Genomic DNA, 25,726 nt, shown 5'->3' on the forward strand with positions numbered 1-25,726 from the left:
GTGAGAACTCGTGATGTATCTCAACTTGTTCCAGGTGACAATTAGGAAGAGAAATAGGAACTATTGCAAGATTTAAAAACAAACCACTGAGAGGGACTCTTTCGGGCATTACTAGAGTAATGCCTAGAAGCTTCTTTCCCCACCTAACAACAGTTGAACAACTTTCATTCTAGATGAGGGGAACAAACACTCAAACACTCCTCAGATCTCTGTGATATTTGTCTGCCTTGTTTTGTGGGGACAGATTTTTAGCTGCCTGGTTGTAGTAATCCGATCATCACAGTGATCACCACAGTGGTTACTTTGGAAAATCAGATGAGCTATCTTATGGCTCTAAGAAAGAAAACCAAGAAAAGAGAGTGGTGGGTGTTACGTGGCAAGAACTTCCCTGTGCCCCTCTCTACCTCAACAGACCCACTGTGGCCCCTGGAGAAACACCTGCCCGGTTGCTCGGAGAACACTGACCAAAAGAGCTGTTGTGGTGTCCAGGAGCACAGCTGCAGAGAGATGCAGACTTCTGTTAACAAATGCAAACAGCTGATTCTACAAGGCAAGTTCTTACATTGGGGAAAGAAAAACCTCACATGGGTTTTTGTACAGATTGTTTTTTTCTACAACAGATGTCTCATCTTCGGTTACTTTTTCTTGATAGCATCTTTGGGTATTTTTTTCTACCTGTGCTTTGCCAGACAACATGAAGTATAATCTTTTTTCTTTAGTGGCAATTTAAATGGAAGAGAAATAGGTTTCTTGCCTACATATTTGCTAGTTAAAATAGCAGTTGGATTCTCCAGCATATGGGCTTTTTTTCTCTTCCTTGTTTCTCATATGTCGGAAAAACAAACAATCTATTGCTCTAGATGGTTCTCTGGGCTTTAGAGCCATGTCAAACCATCAAGACTGTGCTTCAGTTCTGTTCAGTCGCTCAGTCGATTGTGCCTACTCTATTAATAAAAGGATAAAATATTCTCAGGTATTTTTTTTTTTAAAAATCAAGCAGCTGGATTTCTGCTCCTGAGGCATATTTTGCTCTTCCAATAATTGGAGTTATTCTTGTGTTATCGAAGTTAATTCATTTTGTTTTGAGAATAAAACCTACATGCACGAAGAGGTATTTTTTGCATTCGAACTCATCATATTCAAAAATAGCTGTTATCGGGAATTAAAAAAGGAGCCTTCAATGGCAAATGAATATCAAGAAATTCCAATTCTTTGAAAAAAATAAAAAGGGTTTTCTTTGGCTTGGATTGGAAATTATTTTAGCAGATTATATGAAGCAAGAGCTCTCTTCTCCAGTAACCGGACTGAATGTACGTTTGTCCCAATCTTCCTATCTAGGGTTTTTAAAAGCTTTTTAAAGTGCAAGCACAATTGAAAAGCTTGCAGGTATTTGATTATGACACTCAAATATATTTGTATTTGACTCTTAGATGTGACTTTGTTTTTTACCCCCTTCTGTCTTCAAGTAAACTGCAATTTCATTTTATTGCTTTTATCTCTATGGGTTGCATGTCTAACTTTTGCCAGTTTTATTGAAATATAATTCGCATGCAGTACTGTGTAGGTTTAAGGAGTCCAACAAAATAATTTGACATATACAGCATGAAAAGATTACCAAAATAGGTTTAATGAACATCGGTCATGGAATATAGATAAAAATTAAAGAAATAGAAAAATAGTTTTTCCTTGTGATGAGAACTCTTAGGATTTACTCTCTTAACAGCTTTGCATGCTTATTTAAGAATTAAATACTGTTGACCAAATTTGTTATATATTAAATCATCTTGTATGCATTTCATACTCTAAGAGTAAGTGAGCCAGTCAGTCATTGTAAAACAATATATTCATTTATGTTATAAGTGGCCATAGCTTTTCTGATCTAGCACATATGTTATGTGAATGCTAATATAATGCCAGTTGATTGGACAATATTTCCATATTTTGCTTTGTAAGTGGCTTTAAAATACGCCAATTTCTGCCCCTTAGTCACAAGAAGAGTTATTATATCAGGGTAAGTCATGGCATGTTGCTCCAAACAGGGCTTTACCAAAATTTCTCTTCTCATAATGAGGAAAAGCAATAGTCTGTCTTACAAGCATGGTGACTAGCACTGAAAGGAAACTTTTTCCTGTGAGTTAAATGATAAGAATGCATAATTGTGTCAAAATTAATATTAAGTGAAGTAAGCCAGAAAGAAAAACACCAATACAGTATACTAATGCATATATGTGGAATTTGAAAGATGGTAACGATAACCCTATATGCGAAACAGAATAAGAGACACAGATGCATAGAACAGTCTTATGGACTCTGAGGGAGAAGGTGAGGGTGGGACGTTCTGAGAGAATGGCACTGAAACATGTATATTATCATATGTGAAACAGAACACCATTCCAGGTTCAATGCATGAGACGAATGCTCAGGGCTGGGGCAATGGGATGACCCAGAGGGATGGGATGGGGAGGGAGATGGGAGGGGGGTTCAGGATTGGGAACACATGTAAACCCATGGCTGATTCATGTCAATGTATGGCAAAAACCACTACAATATTGTAAAGTAATGAGCCCCCAACTAAAATAAATAAATTTATTTTAAAAAATTAATATTAAAAGACTAGCTAGTGCCTGAGCCATTAAGAATGAATTTTGATGGCCAAATGAATTTTGATGCCCCAGCAAGAAAACAGGAACTTCAATATTCTGAGAGGACTTTCAGTGGTGACAGTGACCCTGGAGAGGGGGACTCTGCCTTCCCCAGGAGTCAGCCCAGTGGTCCTTTCCTTTTCCTGGCTCACCTTCCTAGTCAGTGTTCAATTCCTCTCTTAGTCTAAGTACAAACTGATTGGATGTTAAAGGCGTAAAATATGACTGCTCTCAGGGTTTTGTAGCTTGTAGAGGTCAGACGCTATCAACTGTTTGAGGGAAGCCCCCATCAGGTAGCCCCCTCACCCCTTCTTGATTGTGTCCTGAAGACTCCTCAGAATAGGAGACTTGGGGAGGCAGGAGGGAGTGGTCATACAAGTGTCCATGACCAGTGAGCCTAGTCCAGAGGGTCCACAACAAAGCTCTCCATAGGCACTCAAAGTCACATGAGTTTCCTTTCTGCCGTCTTGCTGCCTGTCTTGCCAAGGGGTGAACTTCACAAGGTCCCTTTGGAAATACTGCTGACTCCTGGATTATAGCTGAAATACTTAGTTGGTATCGAATAATGAAGAAGGGACTTACAGGATGTTTATCTTCTAATTACCAAATAAAATAAGAAAAACAAAATAAGGCAAGATAAATATTCTCCCAAACTCAGTTGCAGCCACCGCACAAGAAAAGGAAAATAACTTCATTGAATAAACTTTAAAAATTAGTGACTAAGGGAAGAAACGGAAGAGTCTGGTGCCACAGGAGGCAAGTGAGGCTTCCCACTTGTTATGTGGGCTCAGAAACAAGATGGCGTGGTGGTGGTGGTGGGGGAGACAGTTATTCTAGGGAAATCTGTGGATGCTCCCTAACACACACCAGGTTGAAGAAGTGGACTCAAGGGTGAATGAATAGCCTGGGGAAGGTCAAGGCAAAATCTACAGTATGAAAGCCCTAAATACCACAACAGGATTTTCCCGGAGACAAAGCAGGGAATGAGCTGCCATGGTTGGCCTTGCCTATCTACATGCTCTAAACAAGATTTCAGAAAATGGAACAGCATTCACGTCCTCAGCAAGGACTGCCCTCAAGACCAGCACAGCTCACCTTCATTTTGCAGGTGAGCTGATTAAAAGCGATACTCAGAACTCAAATCACAGCTCTGAGGGGAAGAAACATTTATCACATTGGATTAAAGTGAGTAGATGCATTTGTCATCCATCAGTCAGATCAAAAGAAGTGGTGACCCCTCCTTGTACATGGACCAGAAAATCTCCGAGAACTAAGAGGACTATCATCTCAGAAAATTCTGGTGATAGAATGACTGACACAGATACATCTTGGCTAAGTTTTAAACCTTAGTAAAGACAGAAATTCCTTTGGGAATTCAGATAGGAAAGCAAGTCATTTTCAAAGGGTGGAGTTCAGGGTGGTTTCAGGTTTCTCTGCAGCAAAATTATATGCCAGGATATAAAAACAAAGACCATGAAGATTGTTTATAATAGTGATAAAAATATTGGATAAAAACACCCAAAGCATGCTGTTGGTGTATAACACAGCAGGGAATAGGTTATACAAGAGAACAGGGATTAGACTGACGAGCTGGTTTATTTTAGAAGAACAAAAGGTTTAGACCTTGGAGAGGAAAGACCAAGAATGAGAAGATCATAGTATTTGATTCAACTTTTTCAGTGTTCTGAAATAGTTCGGTCTGTGAGATGTTTCAGAGGAATTGTGCTGGGATGTTTTTAGGTACCTTGTTCTTAGATTCCAAGCACAAAGCAGTGTAGTAATCCTTGTAGAAATCCTGCTGTAAAGGATCCACTCAGCCTCACACTTCTTAAATGTGCTTGAGCGTTGAATCCCTTTTTCATGCAGTGGTCAGGATCAACACACACCGACATCAAACATTTTTCAAATATACAATCTAATAAGGTGATTTTAAGAGAATACATGTAAAAGGAGAGAGAAAGAGAAGAGACATGAGAGTTTCAGAGTCTGTGATGGAAAATCTTGCCCCTGCGAGAAACAAGTGACTTGCTGATGAAAATAACCCAAGCACCTTTTGGTTCCAAGTTAGTGTAGGATGGATTAGTTAAAGTGATACAAACGGAGAGGGAATGGCTCAGCCACACCATTAGCCCTTTGTTATTGCCCACTGGAACCCTGGCCTTACCCCTTCAGTTGTCAGGATGATGAGCTAATCATTTTCTCTCTCTTTTTTTAATATTTATTTATTTGGGTGCACTGGGTCTTGTTGCGGCATGAGGGATCTTTGATCTTTGTTGCAGAATCTTTTAGTTGCAGCATTTAAACTCTCAGTTGTGGCATGTGGGGTTAGGTCCCCAACCAGGGATCAAACTTGGCCCCCCAGCATTGGGAGAATGGAGTCTTAGCCACTGGACCACCAGGAAAGTCCCTGAGCTGATCATTCTTAAAGCTAACATGTGGAAAGATGAGTTTTAGTTTCTCTCTAGCTTTAAAAACAAGACCAGAAAAAGGGTTGGGTTGAATGTTTCCCGGTAGGTTTTATTAATTCCTACGTGCATACCTGCAGTCAAGCTAGGGGTCCTTAACAACTCACACTTTGCAGTGAGGCACGCACACTGGTGTCTGGGAGGAAGGCCTTTCACTACTAGCTCAGGAACCAACAGGAGCCAGAGAAAAGGTTAGTTCAGAGAACATTTTGGTATTTGGATTTTTTTAAGTTTAGGCTTTTGTACCTTCAATGATTCTAGAGAAAAGGAAAGCTATTCATTCCATGCTCAGAAAAGTAACAGGTTATATTCAAGCTATGGTCACAAGTAAGTAATGGAATAGATCTACAATATGGTCCATTTTGTATAGATATAATATTTATTTCGTATCGAAGCTTCATTCAATTGAGAATAATTCTATTGGCATGGGTTTTATAGTTTGTTAAAAGTAATTGCTAAGCTATAGAGAGTATGAATACTAAATGCCAATTAAACAGACTTTGGTGGGAAGACAAATTTAAACAACTAACAAGAATATATTATTTTTGTGCTCCAAATAGATAATGTTAGACAGACTGTTCTCTGTCTATATGGAGCTTATTTATCGTATTTATCGTATTTATGGTGGCATTTATACCAAAACAAAAAAATGACAATTTTCAACCAAAGGACAGAGAAAGGGAGAAGGATGAAGATTCTGTGGGTTTCATTTATGCTTGATTTATTATCTCATAATATCCCATGTTTCAAGAGAGGGAAAGTAGCAGGGAGGGTGATGAAGGGGTCACAGGCTCTGAAATCAGAGAGACAGGAGGACCGTGCCCAATGTCCAGGACCAATGTCCCCGCCTAGTCACATTGTGGCCTTGGGCAAGTCCCCTCACCTCTCTGAGCTTCAGTTTCCACGTAGAATTCCCATTTCCACTGGTTTCTTAAGAGGAATAAACAGGGGTAACACGTATCTAATATGCAACAAGTCCTCAATCAATGATAAGCATTCTTTTTATTTTTAAAGTTTTTTTTTTTTGATGTGGACCATTTTTAAAGTCTTCATTGAATTTGTTACAATATTGCTTCTGTTTTATGTTTCGGCTTTTTGGCCATGAGGCATATGGGATTTTAGCTTCCCAAACAGGGATTGAATTCGTGTCCCCCTGCATTGGAAAGCATAGTCTTAACCACTGGACCACCAGGGAAGTCCCCTTACTGGCTGATATATTGGACAAAGATGATAAAAGATGGAAGGTAGATTTAGAAAAGAGGTTTAAGGAATTAAATGTGAACCTGGAAAGGAAGGAATCAGGTAGAAGGCTAGGAAAAAAGTTCTAGAGTTTTGAAAACCTACAGAGTTAGATGAAGCTTCAATTAATTTGAATACTATGATACACTTTCAAATTCTGGTATTTTTTTAACCTTCCTAAACGAAATGCTTCCTAAACTACTTAGTATGGTTTTCGAACAATAGCAGTGGTGGGATTAGGAGTCAGCAGACCTGACTATTAAGAAATTCTCTGTGTTCGGGAAATAAGTGTTCATTTTTGTGACACATATACAAAGTTATTTTCTGCAGCACTCTTTTGAGGAGCAAAAGTTTGGGAACAATACAAATTGTTATATCAATTAGGCGAGTCATCCATTTACCTGAATATTATGCAGCTCAACAGTAACCTCTTATTAAAATGTGGAAAGATAGACAGGAATTGTATTTTTATTTAAAAATACAATCAAAGGATCAAAGCAATGCATACTGTATTTTATTTCTTCAGTAAAAGGCAAGAGGATTAATATCTATATTTATATTTGCTTAGGTAAGCATAAAGAAACTTTGGACAGATGTAGAAATTAAGAAGAGTGGTTTCTGTGGAGACCCAGCAAATGGTGGAGACTGACTTTTCACTGTATATCATTTTATAGTTGTTGTTTTTGAGCCAGGTATAATTTCTACTTAAAAAATCAGTTAAAAATTAAATGCTTTTTTAAAATTGTGAATGCTGTAAAGGGGTGTTACTCAGAATTGGTTATGAATTGGATTGCTTTATACTGACAACAACTTGATGTCAGTTCAAATTAAGATGAATTGAGTTTGAATTTATGGTTACCAGGGGGGAAAGATGGGGGAAAAAGCAGCCAGGGAGCTTGGGGTTGACATGTATACACTGCTATATTTAAAATAGATAACCAATAAGGACCTACTGTATTAGGATAGGGAACTCTGCTCAATGTTATGGGGCAGCCTGGATGGGAGGGGAGTTTGGGGGAGAATGAATACACATATATGTATGGCTGAGTCCCTTTGCCATTTGCCTGAAACTATCACAACATTACTAATCGACTACACTCCAACATAAAATAGTTTTTTAAAAAACTCAGAATCCCACCTCCCACCAAAAAAAAAAGATTGAGTTTTGATTTCTGGAAGAAGTGGATGAAGAGGGAATATTTTGAAGCATAATATGTATCAAGGGATCAGAGGGTAGAGCTGGGGTACATTGATGAGAAGACTTAGAATCTTAACTGTGTCATGGGACACTTGCGCAGTGGGGAGGCACATCCGGATGGGGACAGGGTTGCAAAGAGAAGGAGAAAGAGGGCAAGGATCAACTTGGCTTCCTAGGCAATTTTGCTTGAGTCTCTTGGAGCTGTATTTGACTGAAAATCGGCTCCAGGCTGACCCTGCTGGGACTACAGAGCCATAAGAGGACTTCACTGGCATTTCAATAGCACAACAGCAGACATCTGAGTACCACCATTCAACCCAGGTAGTGCAGCAGAAATACAGATGGAGAACATGGTAGAAACCTCTCAAGGATTTCTATTTTGCATCAGGACAGTTTCTTTGGCATGAAGTCAGAGCCATAAAATGGTGGTTATGATAGCTCATTTTTACCTGAGGCACAGAAAAATTAAGACAGGGAGTTAGAAAGTGTCCCTTAGAAGATTAAAAAGAAATAACATTTCTGAGTTTTGGATCAGTATTAGAATTAGCACATGATAGATGACATATGAGGACACAAGTGGAACAAGACTGACTGTTTCTAGAAAACAGATGATCATGGGGTCATTCCAAACTTGTTTCTATGTGAGTGATTAATGGGGTATTTGATCACTAATCTGTGGTTTGACACAGAGAATACTGATCTCAGGAAAATGACATATGGCAAAATGCTTCTACAGGACCAAAATAAACTACTTTTATACTCAGAATTGCTTTAAATAGATCACACTCTTGTAAGTAAAAAAAGATATATCTAGTAGTGATGTGGTCACTTGTAACCATCCTTTTCCTTTTCTCATGATAAACAACAATTGCACATTATTTGCCTAAAGTCTTCACCATTTCAAGCATAAGTGACTTCTTTCATCACTTGGAGGGTTACCAATCTTTACCAAGTCATTCAGAATCAACTTTTATTGTATGCCATAGCAGGGTGGTAACATGTCTGATAGAAAATTAAACTATTTACCCAAAAGGAAAATAATGTGTCCCTCTGTCTGGCTTATTATCCTGAAGTACTACTTTATCAATCAGGAATGTTCAGAAAACTTTATGCTGACTGAAAAATAGAAGCTAAAATATAAAACAGTAAGTGCCATTTCACAGGTCCTGTGCATCTCTCATTTGAATACTGGACTTAGGAGACACACGATAAATTTGTGGACATTTAAAATCATTTGTAACAAGGTTTCTCAACCTCTGCACTGTTGACATTCGGGCCTGGATAGTTCTTTGTTGGGAGGAGCTGTCCTGTGTACTGTAGGGTGTTTAGCAGCGTCTCTGGTCTCTCTCTACTTGCTGGATGCCAGTAGCACCCTGCAGCCGTGACAGTCAAATGTGCCCCGGGCTCCACCACTTGACTCGGAGTTTCACTCACCTTCTAATGTCTTTGTGGTACTAGAGGGAACACGCCTCGCTCTTAATTCAACAGAAATGAGACCCAAAAGGAAGTAAAGGAAATGGTCATCATTAAGCAAAACTACCTAGTAATCAAATGGATGTATTCCTTCCCAAGCCCCCAAACCAGCCCCCTCAAGGCACTTCCTCACAGGATAGAACAAAGGATTTCAACTTTCTCAAACGTCCCACACCAGGAAAATAAAAAAAACTGCCAAGGAAAAGTCATTATACACACAGGAGTACTGGTGATGGAATCATTCCTTGTTAGAAATTTTTACCCAGAAGCTAGAACACCCGCTGATGGGAAGCAAAACATATGAAATAACAAAGGAGAAAAGAACTCACTGTTTCCAGAAGTGGCTTTTCGGAATTTCGACAGGTCAACGTGGGGTGGTCTGCTGGGTTTTTGTGGAGGGGGTCCCAGGGTAAACAAGGAAGGCAGGGGTTTCTGCTTGGGGGGTGCTGAATTCTTGTCCCCTTTTTCCTTGTCTTGACTTTGGCTCCAGGGCCCTGTCGATGTCAGCTTCGAAGGGGTCTTCGAGAACTTGGCAGGAGGAGTTCCAGGGGCTGACTCTTCCTGAGTAATTTTGCTCAGGAAGACGTTCTTAGCAGCGTCTATCTTCCTATCTTCTCTTTTCTCTTCAGTATTTTTGGGGAGGCCTCCAGGGACCCCTCTGTTTGCAGCAGGTTTCAGAACAACTCCAGGAAAAGGAGATGTTGACGTCTCACCTCCATGCTCTTTATTCTCTGGCTCTTCCCTGGCTGGTTTCAAAGGGCCAGGCTTGGCCTTGGCTGCTAGCGGGGCCGGGGGCCCTCTCTGTGGAGCCACAGTCTTGGTGGGGCTCTCGTCTTCCTGGGGGTCCTCTGTGTTCAGGGGTGGCTTCTGGCCAAAGACAGGTTTGGGGAAGAGGGGCTTGGGGTCCAGATCTTGTGAGGCTGATGGAAACTTGCCTTTTGCCCCAGCCAACTTTGACAGGACTTGTTTTGGTTCATTTTCCAGGGCTGGAGGAAATGTCCCCGGCTTGGGGCCTGGTTTTAAGTCATGATCTTGGTTTACACTGGGAAGCGAAGGTTTAGTCCCAGGAGGCCAGGGAAATGCAGGTTTGGCATCTTCTTTTGGTAAGTTGATGGGCTTGGGGCCCACAGGTTTCAGAAATCCTGCTTTCACCTCGGGGTCTCTGGTGGCCGAATTAGCCTGCGGTCCAAACCTAGGACTCACTCCCGTTGGCTTTAGAAATGGGGGCTTGGGCTCCTTGTCAGGCTTTTCCTCAGGAGAAGGTTTCACCCCCAGAGGTGGCTTGGGGGATCCAAACTTGGGCACGTTGCTCAGTCCTGCAGGAGGGCTCGCGTTTCCTTGATTGTTGAACAAGTTCTTTTTGGCCTGGACTCCCGAAGGGGAGTTTTGTCCCGGGACCTTGAAGGGCCGGCTGTTGACCGAGACCTCCTCCGTGGGGTTGCCCCCGGTGTTAAACTTCGCCATGAGGGACTTCACATCTGCTTTTCCATCCTGCAAGCACAGGGAAGAAACACTCGCTGAGAGCCTGAAGTCTCACTTGCACAATATAAAATACTACACTTTAAAGGTTTCCTGGTTTGAGGCCTTCAGCGTCGCTGATTGGTTCACAAGATATTGTAACATTTATCTTCCTCTATGGCAAAATAAGTTGTGAGACTTTCTTCAAAGGGGAGGGCTGTGATACACAGACTTTTTTTTTGGTTGTCTTAGACTGACTTGATATTTTTTTTGTTGTTAAGTCACAACTTATCTTTCCTTCTTTCCTCTCACTGTTTCGCTAGCTCTCTTGTGGGATTTACTCTGAACTTGGTATTTATCTGTTTTGTTGAACTTGAAAAAAATGTGAAAGTGACTAACAAAAAACTTCTTCCATATTTTACAGCTGAGGCTCTTAAAGAGAAGCTGTGTTTCAAAAACGAAAGCAAGCTCTTCTGTAAATTTAGGTTGCATGCTTTATACAGCATAGCCACATTTGACATCTCTGTGGTTTGCGAGCCTGTTCTTGTTCTTATATATATTTAAAGTCTGTCTGTTTGCTCACAGGGATATGTGGCAGAAAAACCCACTCATTTTTATATATAAGCAATAAAATGAGTTTAGCTCTACTTATCGATACATGTTTAGTGTAAATGATTCAGCTGGAACCAGACTAGCAGGCCGACTGCACTCGTTTTCAAGGGGCATAGTCTGGGACACTGGAAAGGTGATGAGGAAGGGGCTGGAGATTCTCATTTCCAGAAGCTGCTTTCTCCAGTCTCCTCTTTGTCCCTGTTGTCTAGAAATCAGGGTGTTACCTAGGAAAGAGGGTGGGCTGTCACCTTCTCTGAGACTGTAATCCTATGTAACCTGGAAAAATTCATGGTGGGTTTCCTTTTTTCTCTCAAAAGCTGGGAGTTGAACTTTTGTAGTTCTTTCAGGAAATTGAAAAAAAAAAAAAAAATCACAGGTAACCATGACAGTTTCCATTTCTGTGCTTTAAAAATTCACCTAGAAAGTTTTTCTTATTTCCCACACTCACCTATCATTGCCACACGGCCGAGCATATTTCTTCTCTCAAGGCTCCACTCAGATACCGAGAAACCAGAGAGGATCTCTGGTTGGAAAGAACTGCTTTCTCCTCCTAACTCATGTAGCACTGAAGGCACTGTGATATACCCCTATGTTACTTTCTTTCATAATAATAAGAGCCATTGTTTGGTGTATAAACACATGTGCTTGATGCTGAACCAGGCATATTGTCTATTTTGCCCCATGTCATTCTTTTGAAGGATGGTATCATTTAATTCCATTTCATAGGAAAGAGGACTGAGGTTGAACCTGCAGGAGGATGTGATGGTAAGAGCATGGGAACTTGATTGGAATCCTTGTTGATTCACAGGGCCTCAGTGATACAATCTATACAATGGGGATAATAGCGACTATCTGCCAGTATTGTCATATGCGTTAAAGATGGAGTTTGTGAAGTGCCTCCCTGACCCTCAGCCTAGGCTCAATGAAAGGAAACTACTCTTATTAGAAATGTTGAGTAGCATATTCAAGGGCTCACAGCCAGAAACTGTAAGGCCAGAGATGCAGATTCAGGTATGTCTTGGGTTACAAAGTCCAGAAATTGTCTCATTTTCCTTTGTATAGAACCCTTGGGGTTCTAATATATTTGGGGAATTGTTCAGGTTGTCGCTGAGCTGAATTCTGTAAATGGTGCTTTTTAAGAGAAATGGTCCTTTCACTAAGAATTTCTCGCTGTACTAACCTATAATGTGTGTGTACTTGCAAGATGGAGGTAAGGAACCTAGATAGGAGGAGAAAATCAAGTGAAAGCAGCATTTTCCAGGTTGATTTTGCTCCTTTAATTTATTATCCTATATCCAAGTTGTTGAGAATATCTTGCTTTCTACCTTGCCTTCTTTGACTATTTTTTTTATCCACATGATTTTCTCAAATCCTCAAGCAATCCCTGGGGGTAACAGGCAGGAAGACCAGAGAACCAGAGAGATTTTGGTTGCTGGAAGAGGGAACATGTGAAGACAAGTTCTGCCTTTGCCTCCTGAGATCATAGCTGTGGAAGACTTTAAATCTTAACACAAAATGCAAAAAGAATTATCAATACAAAAACCTCCTCAATTTGCTTTCCTCTATTATGGGACTAGTAAAGTCATGTCATAGGACTGTTAGGAAGACAAATCAATATCTGTAGGACATTTTAAAGAGTATCTGGAACTTGGGAGGGTTTCCTATTTTCACAAAGCAAATGAAGCCTTGGAAATATATAGTTCACCTCTCTCACTGCACTGGTGACAGAACAGAAACCAAAGGATTTGAGTGACATCCTATTTAGTCACAGTAACTTCACATCTTGGATTTTGGCTGGAGTGGGGAGGGGAGGGGGGAATCCATGAAACACACTAACCCATTGTCAAACTGCATGCCCTGGTTTTACTTTAAAAATATGGAAGTGGTTGAAATGGAATTGGAATTTAAGTCCCAGGTGCCAACCCAGACACAGAAGGCAGAGTAACATCAGGGTTAATAGCCCTGGCTCTGAAATTACTGATTTGGGTTCAAACTTTGACTCGACTACTTACTTACTGTGTGATCTAGCAAGTTACTTAACCTCTCTGAAACTCAGTTTTCTTCATCTGTAAAATGAGGATTGTAGCAGTACCTGTATCTCATTGGGTTTTATTTTTTTTAAAAAAACAAAAGGATTAAATGAGTTAATGCATGTAAATTTTCTTAGACCAAGAATTGCAACATAATATACATTCTATGATTATCTGCCATTGTGACTTTTTTTTTCTAATTCACTAGTCACATAACATCATTTTCTCCAAGAGACCAAATTCTGAAGTTACAATCATTAATGTTATGCCTTAATTTTATATCAATATGACTGAAACCAGCATACTGCTCGGTAACATTGTAAAGTTATGATGTTTGACTTTGGCTTACCTCCCCCCACCACCCCGCACCCCCGAAACTTTAACTGGTTGTTGAAGGACAAGGAAGGAAAGAGCCACAGATTAGCAACAGCACCTGTGTTTACTAATACTTCCCTGGTGGCTCAGTGCTAAAGAATCTGCTTGCAATGCAGGAGACCCAGGTTCAATCCCTGGGTTGGGAAGATCCCCTGGAGTAGGAAATGGCAATCCATTCCAGTATTCTTGCTTGGAGAATTCCATGGGCAGAGGAGCCTGGTGGGCTATAGTCCATGGGGTCACAAAGAGTTGGACACGACTGAGTGACTAATATGTTCACTTTCTGAATGGCTTGAAATCCACAACTATTAATCTATTGTATGGACTACTTAGGTTTAGAAGTTTTGGTTGTTATCACTCTTAGTAAGTTTACTAGCTAAAATTTTTAACACCCAGGTTCACCCTTCATCTTAACAATAATAGTTGAATTTCTTCCTTAATGATAATGATAGAAAGGCAAAAATGGTTAAATTTTTTTTTTTTTACATTCTCCCATTCTGATTTCATTGTACACTGAATATTCATTCCATTTTCTAGGGCTCTTTTTACTTTGAAAAAGTTAAAAAGAGGATAAGAAAAATGTATTTTATGATAAAGGGAAAAGTAATCTTGCTCTAAAACCTGACTATGTAAACCCTCCTGCCCCATGTCTAGGAGAGTCATATACCTAACTTAACAGTACAACACAAGTTTATGCTTATTGTTCTGGAATAATTATTAATAAGGCTCTCTTTTATTCTCAGAATTGACATGCTTTAAACAATAAATTGCATGGAGAGCTTATTCAACTCCTCTCTAGAGTCAGTCAACCACTGTTAACAGTTTCTTATGTATATTTCTAAGCTATGACTATATTGATAAAAATGTATATAAATAAACACACATACATCTTTTCTGTCCCTATGTTTTGTACACATGGGAAGCTCTGCTTTGCACTTTATTTTTTCCTGTGCTACACACCAGCTCAGCAAGATAAACCATCAGCAGCCATTCTGATTGGTTCCTAGGCGATTCTAGTTGTTAAACTCTTTCAGTATCAATTCTGCTTTTTTTCCTTAACAATTGATCCATATCTGTGCCTATTATTTACACAAATTTTTAAAGCCTTATTTTATTTTTTACAACAATTTTAGATTTATGGAGGAATTCAGAAGATAATATAGAGAGTTCTCACATTATTTACATCATTACTCCTGTTAGTAACACCTTACATTAGTTTGCAGGACTTTTTAAACTTTTAATGATTTAAGAATCAGGCTTCTGCTTATCCTTAAGAAAAGGTATCTCAGAATCTACTGTGGAAGATCTCATAGTTTAAGATATTTTAAGTAAAATTGTTTAACAATTTTAAATGAAATGTTCATCTCAAATTACTCAAAATTTATTTTCCAAAGTTATTTGATGTAATTTGCTATTTTTTTCCATCTGTTAATATATTTGTGCAGATCTTTCTCCACTTATGATGGGGTTTGTCGTTGCTGCCGTTAGTCGCTAAGTCTTGTGCAACCCTTTTGCTATCTTATGGATTGTAGCCTGCCAGACTCCTCTGTCCATGGGATTTCCCAGGCAAAGATTCTGGACTGGGTTTTCATTTTCTCCTCCAGGGGATCTTCCTAACCCAGGGGTCAAACCCATGTCTCCTGCGGCTCCTGCATTGGCAGGCAGATTCTTTACCACTGAGCCACCTGGGAAGCCCTATGATAGCCCTATGATAGGGTTGCATCCCAATAAATCCATCATAAACTGAAAATACCTTAAGTATAAAGTGCATATAATTCACCTCACCTAGAGCACATTCTAGCTTAGCTCAGTGTCCTTTAAAAGTGCTCAGAACCCTTACATTAGCCCTTAGTTGGGCTAAAGCATCCAACACAAAACCTGTTTTATAATAAAGTGTTGAATATCTCATGTAATTTATTGAATACCATACTGAAAGAAAAACAGGATGGCTTTCTAGGTACAGAGTGGTTGTAAGTGTACTGGTGTTTAACCTTGTTTACCCTCCTGATTGCTCAGCTGACTGGGAGCTCTAAGCATCACCTGAGAGTACAGTACCGCATATCACTAGCCTAGAGAAAGATCAAAAATCAAAGTTTGGTTTCTGCTAGATGCATCATTATAGTGTTGAAAAATCTTAAATTGAACCATCTTAATTCAAGGAATGTCTGTACAATGTTTAGCCAAATCTACTACCCATTGTGTTATAATTACATAGATGTAATTGTAGAAATGCTCTTGATAGAAGTTAATTTCCTTTAGACCTCATATTTTCCCCTTCATGAGAATTATACATCTTCACTGATTAAAGAAAGAACAAACAGAATCAGAGACATAGAGAAAGATCTGAATAGACTATTGTTATTTGCCAACTCCCTCATGATTAAAAGCATTATATGCAATCAAGTAAAATCATTTTCTTCTCTTATTCCATGATCTCCATTTAGGAAAGAATAAGAGCATCCATAAGAGGGGTTCGTTTTCCTCATGATTTAACATGTTTTCCACAGTCCCTGGGAAGATGCAAAAATACTTTAGCTACTGAACTTCTAGTTAACAACTCCAGATTCCAGAAAATCTTTTTTGCTTTCAGCAACTTACATAAAGGCAGTGAGTCAAGTATATATACCTAAAAAAGACTGAGATGGCATTTAGGACAGACATCAAGAAATTACACATCAAGAAAATGTTTTCTTTTGCAGCTAGTTCATCTACATATTTTCATATGGAAAAATTAGTAATACCCTCTCACTGTTATTGGTAACTGGATTTTGCTTGGTTTTAAATATGACTTGGATATTAGGTTAATCCAGTGGTTCTCAAATTGGGGCAGTTTTTGCAATGTCTGCAAATGCCTTTGATTGAAATGGCTGACTGAGAAAGTGCTCTTGACAACTCCTGAATAGAGGCCAGAGCTGCTGTTAACCATCCTACAATACCCAGGACTGACCCCTGAAACTAAGAATTATCAGTCCCAACAGTGCTAAGACTGAGAAGCTTTGAGCTAATCCTCTTACTCCTGGATTATTAGAAACATCTTACCAGAAAGCCTGGTTTTAATTTTTATAATGCAATACACTCTAAAACCTACAAAAAGACTGTAGAGAAACTAAATAATACAAAAGACTATCATTAGACTGTTTTCAAAGTTCCTTGTCTTTCAAGGCTCATTTTTGTAAAGTTTCACTTGTAAAACACGAACGAAATGAAACACCCACAAATCTTGGGTAACTAATGGATTCAAAACAATTTTGAGGATTTCTTTGGTGATGCAGTGGATAAGAATCCGCGTGCCAGTGCAGGGGACACAGGTTTGATCCCTGATTCGAGAAGATTCCACATGCCACAGAGCAACTAAAGCTTGAGCCACAACTGCTGAGCCTGCATGCTGCAACTACTGTAGCCCGAGTGCCTAGAGCCTGTGCTCCTCAACAAGAGAAGCCACTGCAATGAGAAGCCCATGCACTGCAACTGGAGAGTAGCCTCTAGTCACCACAACTAGAGATAGCCTGCATAGAGCAACTAAGACCCAGCACAGCCAATAAATAAATAAAATATAAAATAACATTGAGCTTGATTTTGCTTCCTTAAGATGTGGTAGTGTCACTTTTGTAATTAAATCATGAGGAAAACGAACCCCTCTTATGGATGCTCTTATTCTTTCCTGAATGGAGATCATGGAATAAGAGAAGAAAATGATTTTACTTGATTACATATAATGCTTTTAATCATGAGGGAGTTGGCAAATAACAATAGTCTATTCAGATCTTTCTCTATGTCTCTGATTCTGTTTGTTCTTTCTTTAATCACTGATCAATTTTACCACATATAGATTTTCTTTTTTTATTGCTATGTTGAGATAACATATCATTGCTCAAATATGGCCTGAATTGTGGGTTCTACCTGTGGAACAAAATTAATTCCTACCACTGTCACTATTGCCCAGAACAGAACCCCATATAGAGTGACATCAGAGGATAATATGAGGCTGAGAGGAGATGCATATGTAATGGGAAAGTATTCCAGGAAGTCAGCCCTACTCTTGCCAAGTGAAGAGGGAAGGAGGCAGATGAGGGGTGGTGCACTGCACGGGAGAGCCCAGCTCCTGCCGAAGTGATGGCTCATGTTGTTCAAATTTAGGATCCACTCAGCCCAGGACTGACCAGAAGTATAGAAAAAAGACTGGAAAGATAGCACATTCTTGTATAAGCCAGATAAATTTACCATCCCTGAGGTAAGAATAGGCTAGTGAAAATTTAGATTAGATTCAAGCAATTCAAACTTTCATAGAGCAATAGTAGTATTTAGCCTCATTGATTTCTGTTGCTTAGATTAAAGAAAATAAAAATATATTCTTCATGACCAAGCCAAGCCCTCCCCAACTTCATACACACACACACACACACACACACACACACACACACACACACACAGTGATAAGTTGTCTTTTCTCTTTAAAGAGAGTTGATCTGCTACACCTAGTAAACTTGGAAAAGAGAATTTTTTTGGGGGGGTGCAGTTATTTTAGTCTGAAAGTAAAATGTCTTAAAACCCTTTTTTGTTAGAAATTATGTAATAAAATGACTTTCATTGCTTTTGATTGTCAAGATAGAGTTCACGGCAGCTGACTGAAAATACAGTACTTATGACACAGCTTCTCAAGATGGTAGATGGCAAGTTCCACAATAGACATTGAAACTACAATAAAGTATTTTCATCTCAGTTAACACTGTCTAAATATTTATGTACTTAATGAATCATAATTTATGTATTTAATGTGTGTACTCTGTTTCCTTAAGGAGATGAAAAATCAGGGACTAATTTTTTTTCCTCAAAAATGTTCCCCTTCTGTCACTCCCCACCCAAATAAGCACTCCCATATTTCCTGACACATTTCTTTTCATAATTGCTAATTTTAATTTATTTAAATATTTAAAATATTTTTACAATGTCGTGTTGAAAAGTGAAACTTTTAGTCACTCAGTTGTGTTTACCTCTTTGTGACCCCACGGACTGTAGCCCTCTAGGCTCCTCTGTCCACGAGATTGTCCAGGCAAGAATACTGGAGTGGGTAGCCATTCCCTTCTCCAGGGAATCTTCTTGACCCAGGGATCAGACTCAGGTCTCCTGCATTGCCAGAAGATTCTTTACCATTTGAGCCACCAGGGAAGGACCTAATGTTATGTTGGTTTCTGCCACATAACAACACAAATCAGCCATAATTATATATACATAAACATACTGGCTGATGGGCGGAATTTGTTTGAATTTCTCCATGATTGATCAGACAGACGATAGTAGGAAAAAACATTTTCTTAGCTTCTTAAGGAGCGTTGAACACAGCCATGAATCTATTCTCAAGAGTTCCCTGTCTACTTCATGGCAAATGGGCTGTGATGGATTCCAGTTGGCTGAGTCTCCGATGCTGAAGGGAGCATCAAGCCCCTCTTTAACAGGATGTGGGAACGTGCCTCTCACCACAAATTGAGTTCTTAGGGCAGGAGAGCGCTGCTACAGGCTGGCCAAAGCCCAGGGAGGAGGGGCTGGCAGCGGAAGAAGCAGTGGCAGCCCTGACTGTGACAACCCCTTACATTTTTGTCAGCGACTTGAGAAGGTGGAGAGGGAACGGTAGGTGACCCACCTCAGCCTCGTGTTGTGAGGTAAAATATGGTAAGAAGAAAACACCTGGCACGAGTGGGGTCTCTGTTAGCTGTGTGTGTGCCCAGCTTCCCTCCGGAGGCGAGACTGAGCAGCACCTTGGCGGTAAACCGCTATAGATGCCACTGAGCATCATCACTCCCTCTTCTGTGCTCTCAGGCACCTGCTGCTCTGCCCTCCTTCCTGGTTCCCGCTGGGTTCTCCCTTCTGGGTTGAACTGAAGTAGGGGAAGCCAGGTCACTCAGAAATTGGTAAAGTTTAGCCGGTGAAGGCCCACCTCCCAAATGCTGAGTCACCTTGAATTCTCCATGTATATTGATCGGTTCGGCTTTTGTGTTCCCTTTGTCCTGGAAGATCGGGTCTGAAAATCACCATCACTTAACAAATTAGAACCTTCAAACATCTTCCTGGTTATCTGACCAAATAGTTCCTGCATAAGTACAATTTTGTCTTCGGCACGGCCTCTGGTGGCTTAACCATTAACTGATGAGGAAATTAAATATGACTCCTTAAGTATTTCTGAAGTTTGTTCTTCTGTAAATTTTTGACTTCTTGAAGTTAGTGGAATGCTGATAGGATGTTGGTAATAAACAGTTCTGAAACCATGGGTTTTTGTTATTCTGTTTCATACAGTTTTTAAAGCAAATTTAGCTTACATTTGGTTAGGATATAATTCACTTCAGTTCAGTTACTCAGTCATATCCGACTCATTGTGAGCCCATGCACTGCAGCATGCCAGGCTTCCCTGTCCATCACGAACTCTCGGAGTTTACTCAAACTCATGTCCACTGAGTCAGTCTGCCATCCAACTGTCTCATCCTCTGTCATCCCCTTCTCCTCTTGCCTTCAATCTTTCCCAGCTTCAGAGTCTTTTCAAATGAATCAGTTCTTCACAGCAGGTTGCCCAAGTATTGGAGTTTCAGCTTCAACATCAGTCCTTCCAATGAATATTCAGGACTGATTTCCTTTAGGATGGACTGGTTGGATCTCCTTGCAGTCCAAGGGACTCTCAAGAGTCTTCTCCAACACCACAGTTCAAAAGCATTAATACTTCGGCACTCAGCTTTCTTTATAGTCCAACTCTCACATCCATACATGACTACTGGAAAAACCATAGCTTTGACTAGACAGACCTTGTTGGCAAAGTAATGTCTCTGCTTTTTAATATGCTGTCTAGGTTGGTCATAGTTTTTCTTCCAAGGAGCAAGCGTCTTTTAATTTCATGGCTACAGTCACCATCTGCAGTAATTTTGGAGCCCCACAAAATAAAGTCTGACACAGTTTCCACTGTTTCGCCATCTATTTGCCATGAAGTGATGGGACCAGATGCCATGATCTTAGTTTTCTGAATGTTGAGCTTTAAGCCAACTTTTTCACTCTCCTCTTTCACTTTCATCAAGAGGCTCTTTAGTTCTTCTTCGCTTTCTGCCATAAGGGTGGTGTCATCTGCATATCTGAGGTTATTGATATTTCTCCCAGCAATCTTAACTCCAGCGTGTGCTTCATCTAGCCCGGCATTTCGAATGATGTACTCTGCACATAAATTAAATAAGCAGGGTGACAATATACAGCATTGATGTAATCCTGTCTCGATTAGGAACCAGTCTGTTGTTCCATGTCCAGTTCTAACTGTTACTTCTTGGCTTTCATACAGATTTCTCAGGAGGCAGGTCAGGTAGTCTGGTATTCCCATCCCTTTAAGAATTTTTCACAGTTTGTTGTGATACACACAACAAAGTCTTTGGCATAGTTCATAAAGCAAAAGTAGATAATTCACTTAGCCTGCATTAACTATATGAAATCAGAGGGTAATCTCTGAGGAACTTACATTTTGTCTGATGAATTTATAGATAATTGAAGTGGTTTTTATAGAGCTCTTTCTAGGGGCTTATTTGGATCTTAGGATGATATTTAATGTCCACATGGTAATACAACATAAGTTGTTTCATTTTTCTGTATCTCCAAGTGTCACCCCAAAGAAATCTTATTTTCATCTACTATTTCTAGTGGCTATCCTATTTTCATGTAAAATAGAGTATGAGCCAGCAAAAGAGAACTCACTTTGCCAAACACGTGAAATTAGAAACAAAACATTCTTGATGGCTGAGAAAGATACTCCTTGGCATAGGAAAAACAGGACAGAAATGTTCTGTTCCTTTTTTTCTCAGCCCTCACATCCCTCTCAACACACGTAAACACACGTTGACACCAAGCCTGGCAGTTCCTTTCTGCCCTTGACGGGAAGTTAGAAACTGAAAGGGTAAGGTCTACATGGAGTGGGTGGGGGTGGGGAGAGGAGGCCATCCGTGGGGTTTTCTAGAGACTTCCTTCCCAGCATGTGAGAAGTTCTGTGTGACAAGAGCCACTTAGAAGAAGAAGATTTCAACAGGCCCATCAAGACAGAGAGCAGCTAGCTGCCTATCAGTGAGGGAGCCAGAGTGTGATTTGAGGGGAAAAAAATAAAAAACTAGACATTAGAAATGGAAGGTTATGGGAGATTCACATCCATCCACAGAGAGATGGATGATTTTTGGAAACTCACTTTACAGAATATGTGGAATCCTTCCCCCATACCTCTTTCTTCTCAACCCATTTCTGTTCCATTTCTTCTTTTGAACTTGGAAAAAAATGCACTCACTATTTCTTAATCGGGATTAAATAATATAATCACTCCACAGTCCCTGACTTCACTTGTTTTCCTCTCCTGGAAGTCGCAGCAACAAGACTCTGCCATGAAATGAGCAATTTCTCTCACCTTTGCTTGTCATGGGGCTCTTTACTGTTGGTTGCACCTTTTCTCATTAAAACTGCGATGTTCTCAATTTCAACCTTTCCATGGTGTATATCCTGCTTTTAACACCTAGCCACTCTCTTTTCTCAGGTGCCCCCAATTTTCCAAGGTGCTACATGACTTCAGCTGCTCTGGGTTTTCACATACCCACTCATTCATGCATTTCTTTATTTTCTCCAGAGGATCTTAGTGATCCCTTGCTAATGTGTTAGTTCTGGTATGTGGCACTTTGCCACTATCTAGTTCAAAATCTGTGCTTTACTAAGATTGCTTATTCCAGGGTACAGATGATCTTAGTATTTTTCTTTGTTTGCTTGTATCTATGGCAAAAAACATTCTGGAGTTTGGTATCTTATACCAATTACTAATTCTATTATTAGAACTAATAATCACACTTAAAAACAAAAATTCCACCTATAATATCTCATTTGATCCTCCCAAAGCCTGGTAAATTCTCCCTGTTACAGAAAGGTATACAGAGTTCAAGCACATGGTAGAACGGAGATCTAAACCCAGATTTTCTAAGTCTTGTGTTCTCCTCAATATATCATAGAATCATGACTTTCTTTCCTTCTTGTATAGTTAGTATTTGGAGTTTAAAATCTCAGCTCACATACAGAACTTTTTGTTTCTTATTCTAATCTAAAAATTTCCCACCAAACCCTAGCAATTTACCTTCAGTTCAAGAACCCCTCATCATTGCAAATGATGTGTTAACATCTGTTCTGTCAATACACTGACATGAACAAGGAGACAGAATGTGACATAGCGGATGTAGGTCTTTGGCCAGAATATCCTGACTGGTTTTGCAACATCACAGGTCACCTGGAAAGGGGAAACAACTAAGAGAAGACAAACAATGCTGCCTGCTTTTTTTGATGTTTGGTCTAAGTGTGTCTGGTGTAGGAGTCGGGGTTTAAGTAGATGTCTATGTTAGATCTCTTTCCTCTCAAAGAGCTGTTCTCTAGAGTCAGTGAGGTGAGTCATGTAACTGTCAGTTTAGGGGTCTGGAGCACCATTCTGGTTTATCGTTGTCCCCTGGCGCTAGTGTTGATTGTTCAGCTGACTACAACTTCAAGTTTACTACCAGAGGGAAGTTGAAGAAGGATGTGAACTAATATGAAAAGAATTGCTTTTATATTTTTGCACAGTGAGATTTTTTTCTTTTTTTCTAAGTTACAGTGATTGAAAGAGCAAAATCAAAATGACTCAATCCCTCACATCATACACAAAAATAAATTCAAAATGGCTTGAAGACTTAAATATAAGATGAAAAGAAGTGTTAGTTGCTTAGTTGTGTCCAACTCTTTGTGACCTCATGGACTGTAGCCTGCCAGACTCCTCTGTCCATGGAATTCTCCAGGCAAGAATACTGGAGTGAGTAGCCATCCCCTTCTCCAGGAGATCTTTCCAACACAGGGATGGAATCTGCATCTCCTGCATTGGCAGGCAGATTCTTTACCACTGAGCCACCGGGGAAACCCTCCAAAATATACAAACAGTTCATACAACTCAATAAAAACAACAACAACAACAAAAAAAAACCCAATCAAAAGACCTGAATAGATGTTTCTCCAAAGAAGACACACAGATGGCCAACAGGTACATGAAAATGTGCTCAAGATCACTATTAGAGAAATACAAATCAAAACTACAATGAGGTATCACTTCATACCAGTTGAAATGACCGTCATTAAAAAGTTTACAAATAATAAATACTGGAGTGGATGGAGAGAAAAATGAATCCTCTCACACTGTTGGTGGGAATGTAATTTGGTGCAGCCAATATGGAGAACAGTGTGGAGGTTTCTTAAAAAGCTAAAAATAGAGTTACCATATGATCCTCCAAACCCACACCTGGGCATATATCTGGAAAAGATGACAACTCTTAATTTGAAAAGATACAAGCCCCTCGGTGTTCACTGCAGCACTATTTATAATAGGCAAGATGTGGAAGCAACCTGAATGCCCATTAACAGATGAATGGATAAAGAAGATGTTATAGATATATAGCTATACATGTATATCCCAATATATATATAATGGAATATAGCTTAGCCATAAAAAAAGAATAAAATAATGCCATTTGCAGCAACATGGATGAACCTAGAGATTCTTATACTGAGTGAAGTCAGTCAAATATCATATGATAGTGCTTATAGGTAGAATCTAAAAAATAATGAAAATGAACTTATTTATAGAACAGAAACAAACTCATGGACATAGAAAACAAATTCATGGTTACCAAAGGAGAAAGAAGGGGAAGAGATAAATTAAGAGTACAGGCTTTCTTGGTGGCTCAGTGGTAAAGAATCTGCCTATTAATGCAAGAGAGGGGGTTTGATTCCTGAGTCGGGAGGATCCCCTGTTGAAGAAAATGACAACCCACTCCAGTATTCTTGCCTGGGAAATCCCATGGACAGAGGAACCTGGTGGGCTACAGTCCACCGGGTCACAAAATTGTTGGACCTGACTTAGTGAGTAAGCAACAACCAACAATGGGATTAACAGATACACACTACTATATACAAAACAGATAAACAACAAGGCTTCACTGTATAGCACATGGAACTATATCCAATGTCTTATAATAAACTGTAATAAAAAATTATATATTTATGTGTGTATATATATATATATATATATATATGAATCAATTGGCTGTACACCTGAAGCTAACACAGTATTTTAAATCAATTATACTTCAATTAAAAAAAGAAAATGTCTCAAAAGGGAGGAAAAATGGTATTTCAATAATATCAAGCTTATATGTAAACATCTTACTGCTCAGATGAAATTTCTACTCAAATTTTTTTTTAACTTCTAGAATATTTTAAATGACACATATAAGTGTGACTAACATGTAACAGTAGGCCAGTGTCAAATTTCTAATATGAATAAAAACAAAAACGACTTGAGAGTTATAAGCACACTTGCCACTGACTAAAGTTATTTTTTGACTGATGAAGTAAATACAGATATTTTGAATGGTCTACTTTGAGGTTAAGACAAGGAAAGAGGAAGGTAAGAGGCACAGGGTGTGGTGGAATCATCCTGGGGATTTTTTCAAACTGCACATACTAAATGTCCCAATGCATCCTGTTTTGTTTCTTCAAACATTTCTTTATGGAGAACGACCAGCCCAGCCAGTACAAATGGGAAGGTGTGGCATCACCTGGTGTATTTGGGTACAAAAATGATTCAAAATCATTGGGACCTTGGATCCCTCTTGCTCTTATCCTCACGTTTATTGAGTTGGTGAAATTCAGTGGCAAGGACTGGAATGTCTTTGGGGGCTACCGTGATTCAGCATGGGCTTCCCTGGTAGCCCAGATGGTAAAGTAACTGCCTACAATGCAGGAAACCCGGGTTTGATCCCTGGGTCAGGAAGATCCCCTGAAGAAGGGAATGGCAACCCACTCCAGTGTTCTTGCCTGAATTCCAGGGACAGAAGAGCCTGGTGGGCTACAGTCCATGGGCTTGCAAAGAGTCAGACGTGACTGAGTGACTTTCCCTTTTTTTCACTGATTCAGCATGGGTGAATGGAACTGGGGTGCAGAGGCTGAGTGCTTGTCTTTCTAAATTTCCGCCCTGTCTTCTCTACTCAACTGAGTGGTTTCAATGGTAGCAACCTCAAAATATATGTCCATGTTTCAGAACCCGCGCACGTGACCTTATTTGACACAGAGGGTTTTGTATAATCAGGATCAGATGAGGAGATCATCTTGATTTACCAGGTGGCACTAAATCCAAGGACTAGTGTCCCTATAAGATAAGATACAGAGGAG

At 39.7% G+C, this 25,726-nt stretch overlaps 1 protein-coding gene across 4 annotated transcripts in view; it reads right to left on the reverse strand.

The window, feature by feature from the left end:
• The window catches only part of FYB1 (FYN binding protein 1), a 172,610-nt gene that overhangs the window by 88,676 nt on the left and 58,208 nt on the right, over positions 1-25,726 (reverse strand). For 3 of the 4 annotated variants that reach the window (XM_081524339.1, XM_081524337.1, XM_081524338.1), the window contains one exon: positions 9,347-10,508. In XM_081524339.1, coding sequence (XP_081380465.1) covers positions 9,347-10,508 — 1,162 coding nt within the window. Of the gene's footprint in view, positions 1-9,346; positions 10,566-25,726 lie in introns of those variants that run through there. The other variant, XM_081524340.1, reaches the window with a different exon arrangement.

The sequence above is a fragment of the Giraffa tippelskirchi genome, chromosome 8, assembly GCF_054371585.1.
Source record: "Giraffa tippelskirchi isolate mGirTip1 chromosome 8, T2T-mGirTip1v1.2.pri, whole genome shotgun sequence".
Lineage (NCBI taxonomy): Eukaryota > Metazoa > Chordata > Mammalia > Artiodactyla > Giraffidae > Giraffa > Giraffa tippelskirchi.